This window comes from Nanorana parkeri, unplaced genomic scaffold, assembly GCF_000935625.1.
Source record: "Nanorana parkeri isolate BGI_ZX_2015 unplaced genomic scaffold, ASM93562v1 scaffold1106, whole genome shotgun sequence".
Lineage (NCBI taxonomy): Eukaryota > Metazoa > Chordata > Amphibia > Anura > Dicroglossidae > Nanorana > Nanorana parkeri.
The window spans coordinates 123,069-127,660 of NW_017307374.1; the positions used below are offsets into that span (position 1 = coordinate 123,069).

Sequence of the window (4,592 nt, forward strand, 5' to 3'; positions counted from 1 at the left end):
TCACTGCTGTCCCTGTATTTTCAAAGTTTTTGTTTTGTTATTATAAATTGTATTATTGTAATAAAAATCATTCTCTATATACTGCGTGTACTGTATGTGTATATATATATATATATATGTTAGGGATGCACAGATACTGTTTTTTCGGTATCGAGTACCGATAGATTTCTTTTTCGGTACTATTCGATATCAATACCCGCAGTCCCATTAAAGGAGAATTATGGGGTCAGGGCTTTTCCCCATAGTTCTCCTTAGGGTAACGGGAGGACACAAACTAGCGTCCTCCCGTCACCCTAGGCTCAGTATACCGCGAGCCACAGCTCGCGGTATACTGAGACACCGCAGCGGATCCCGACATCGATGTCGAGGCCCGCCCAGCTGCATGAGTGACAGCTGGCTCTGCCTATCTAGAGGCAGAGCCAGCTGTACCCGCCCCCTCCCCCGTCCGTTCCGCCAGTCAGCGCTGGCGGATCGGAGCGGGGAATCCAGCCCCTCCCCTGTCATGGCAGAGAGCCGTGACAGGATCGAGAGGTGAGCGAACGCCGGTATGTGTTCGCTCACCTCCCAATCTACTGAGCCGACCTGTGACAGTCTTATTGTCACAGGTCGGCTAGAACTATGAGGTGAGTGAAAAGCACTCACCTCATAGTTCTCCTTTAAGGAAGCCAGTTGGAAAGTAATGACTCATCGCCCGACTTCTTGATTGGCCAGCTTCCCAACCAATCAAGAAGTTGGGCGGCGAGTCATTACATGGCGCATGGCTTCCTGGTTGGCCGGTACCATGCTCCCTGGTTACGAGGGAGCATGGAACCGGCTTCCCGGGCAATCAGGAAGCTGGGCAGCGCGTAATGACTCGCTGCCTGGCTTCCTGATACCGGAAGTTAAGGTATTGGGATAGGCATCAGGAGCATTTGGGCGAGTATGAGTGCTCGCCCAAATACTCGGTATTGGTACCAATTGACAGCAGCAGTGAACAGGTGCAATAGCCAGCCTGCTATTGGCTATTGGAATGACTAATAGCAGCCTAGTTTTCATACCCCTGCTATCTGTTGATTTTATTTTATTTTTTTACTCTGATGGAGGCCGGCGGCCACTGTCACAAAAAACATCAGGGGAATCAGTAGAGAGCAGGGGAGCTACGCAGATAGCAAGGATAACTTGCTACAAACTTGTGGTGGGGTGAAATTGTAATTTTGTTAACTTGCTGCACACATTCCTGGCAAGTTGTAGACTTGCAGAACACTCGCAACACAACTTCTAGTTGACACTTTTTGAATTTGTAGCAAATTTGCTTGGCAAGTCTACAGCAAGAGTCCTGCAGGTCTTAGCAAGAGCTCTGCAAGCTCGCTGGTCTGGAGACTTGCAATGCAGACTTGATGTAATTGTGCAACAACATTGTGAAGCTTTGGCAAGTCTGCAATAGTTTAGCAAGTCATTTTCAAACTTGCAGCACAATTTATTGCTATCAGGGTAATGCTTCCCCTGCTATCTGCTGTTTTTTTCCTTTGTATTCTGACAGCGGCCACGTAGACTGGCCGGGGGAGAAGAACCACCGGGAATCCCGGAAAGGTTTACTCTGCTAGATACACAAAGATGGCTGACACCAAACCACAAAGATGGGTGACAATGAAATACAAATATGGCTGACACCAAAACAAAGATGGCTGACAACAAAACACAAAGATGGATGACAGCGAAACACAAAGATGGGTGACAACGAAACACAGAGATGGGTGACAACGAAACACAAAGGTGGCTGACACCAAAACAAAGATGGCTGACAACAAAAAACAAAGATGGGTGACAGCGAAACACAAAGATGGGTGACAACGAAACACAAAGATAGGTGACAACGAAACACAAAGATGGATGGCAACAAAACACAAAGATGGCTGACACCGAAACACAGCGATGGCTGACACCGAAACACAGCGATGGCTGACACTGAAACACAGCGATGGCTGACACCGAAACACAGCGATGGCTGACACCGAAACACAGCAATGGCTGACAGCGAAACACAGCGCTGGTTGACAAGGAAACACAAAGATGGCTGACACCAAAACACAAAGATGGCTGACACCAAAACACAAAGATGGGTGACAACGAAACACAAAGATGGCTGCCAGCGAAACACAGCGATGGCTGACAGCGAAACACAAAGATGGGTGACAACGAAACACAAAGATGGCTGACTACAAACCACAACGATGGCTTACACCGAAACACAGCGATGTCTGACACCGAAACACAAAGATAGCTGACAACAAACAACGATGGCTGACAGCTGTGCTTTGGAGTGCGCTAATAAATATTCAGCGTGTTGTATTGGCTCACCTAGGTGTGTTTGGCCGCCATTTATAATGAATGAATATCGCCGCACTGTTTTGTGGGTTTCTCTTTTACCACAATGTAATGGTGTGAATGGACCCCAAGACCTCCATGACTATGGTCACAAAGGAGGGGTTACAATGTGAGCTTATGCATGAAAATGGGGGTCAGCTGTTATCTTTCCAAGCCATGAATTCCTGTCCTTCCTTGTTCCCCGTCCCCCATCCCTTCAAGGGAGCTTTTACAAGGAGGAAGCCATTGTTGAGTTCATGTTCTGAAAATGGAGGTCACCTGTCTGTCATGCTGAGCCTCTTGAGCCCTGACAAGTCTGACTTTTCTGATCTCCGCACTCAGAGTATTGAAGCCTGTGGTTCAGCCAGCAGACTAGTATTTTCAGGAGGTTTTCAATGACTGTACTCCCCTCATGACAGCTTCTCTTTTACACATTCAGTCTATTTATTGCAGATATACAGGTTACTTTCCCTGGCAGTGCTTGCTGGGATCTATAGTCCCCCCTCCCCATCTAGACAGCCACTAGCTGCTAGGCTGCTCTTGATCACAGCAGCACTCAGTGCCAGCTATGGACTGCACGCTGTGCTCTCGCGAGATTTCAAGCGCTGCCAGCCTGTATGTCTGCGGATCGTATGCGAGATCAGCCGCGTTTGGCTACAAGGTTCTTCTGCGCGACTCTGGAAGGGGGCGTGGCCATAACTTGTGTACCGTTGCCATAGAGACGGTGCGCTGGAGTCCAGCATGGCGAACAAGCCGGGGAAGAAGGAATTTCCGGGCAGATCCCCACCGGGTAACACCATGGTTTGCCATTTAGGGACACTGAAACTGGGTGCATGATATCAGGGGCTGGCATAGAGAAGATACTGTCATTGGTTGGCATAGAGAATATACTATCAGTGGCTGGCATAGAGATCACACTGGCAGAGGTTGGCATAGAGATCACACTGGCAGTGGTTGGCACAGAGAATATACTGTCATTGGTTGGCATAGGCAGCATAGTGTCAGTAGTTGGCATAGAGAAGATACTATCATTGGCTGGCGAAGACATCACACTGGCAGTGGTTGGCATTGAGAATATACTGTCAGTAGTTTGCATTGAGAATATACTGTCAGTAGTTGGCATAGAGAAGATACTATCATTGGCTGGCGAAGACATCACACTGGCAGTGGTTGGCATTGAGAATATACTGTCAGTAGTTTGCATTGAGAATATACTGTCAGTAGTTGGCATAGAGAAGATACTGTCATTGGTTGGCATAAACAGCATGGTGTCAGTGGCTGGCATAGACATCACGCTGGCAGTGGTTGGCATTGAGAAGATACTGTCAGTGTTTGGGATAGAATTCATGCTGTCAGTGGCTGGCACAGGGGCATAATGTCAGTGATTGACACAAATGGTTTCCCGATGGTGACATCAGTGGACAATACATGCATAACGTGTGTTGTAGCCTGCATTGTAACAGGGTGACAACAGAGGCACAGAATTAGGAGTCTGGGAGAGAGACTAATCCTCCCCCAGGTCTGTAGTGAGGTATGGACCCTCACATATGGGGCTGGAGGAAGTAATCAATGTCACCACACCTATGCTCCATTGAGATCTACAAGTCTGTCTGTCGCCGTGGCCAATGAGACTTGTAGTCTCTCCATTGATGTAAACAAAAAATGAAAAAAAAAAAAGGCCCTTGTCCTTAAGGGGATAAAGCCTCACGTTTCTGGCCATACTCGAGTCAGACTAATTGGGAATTTGAGGTTTACGAAGGAGTGACGCTGCCGGAAAAAGATTTTGGAAAAGCAATAGGGAACTGGTAGAAATCGTCTGATGCAATATTTCCCTTTATGCCACAAAGAATACGCTGAGCTGTGATTTTGTGTGACGTGAAAGTAATAACATTTCCAAGTTGCTTCATTTACTCCAAGGAAATTTCGGGCGGTGTTATGATCTGGGGTTACTTCAGTTGGTCAGGTCTAGGTTCAGCAACATTATGTCCCCAAACAATTGTGGTCACCGCACTTGTAGTCCATTCACTCTTCCTCCTGTCCATGTTACTGACATTTTGTATGGGGCCCTGTGATTTCTAGTAACGCCCCTTGCAGAGCCCACCTGAGGGTGACCCTGCAGAGCCCACCATAGACTCTGTATGGTGAGCTCTGCAGGGTCTCAGGTGGGCTGATCACACCCCTGCACACCCCTTACCTGTCAGCCCAGAACCTGCTGTCAGCCTTCTCCACTGGCGGGCCCAGCCTCCTCC

The 4,592-nt window shown here is 48.0% G+C and overlaps 1 protein-coding gene across 1 annotated transcript in view; it reads left to right on the forward strand.

Moving 5' to 3' along the window:
- Positions 1-3,043: 3,043 nt before the first annotated feature.
- The window catches only part of MYCBPAP (MYCBP associated protein), a 40,640-nt gene continuing 39,091 nt past the window's right edge, over positions 3,044-4,592 (forward strand). The window contains exon 1 of the mRNA XM_018567866.1: positions 3,044-3,133. Coding sequence (XP_018423368.1) covers positions 3,085-3,133 — 49 coding nt within the window. The 5' untranslated portion in view covers positions 3,044-3,084. The remainder of the gene's footprint in view (positions 3,134-4,592) is intronic.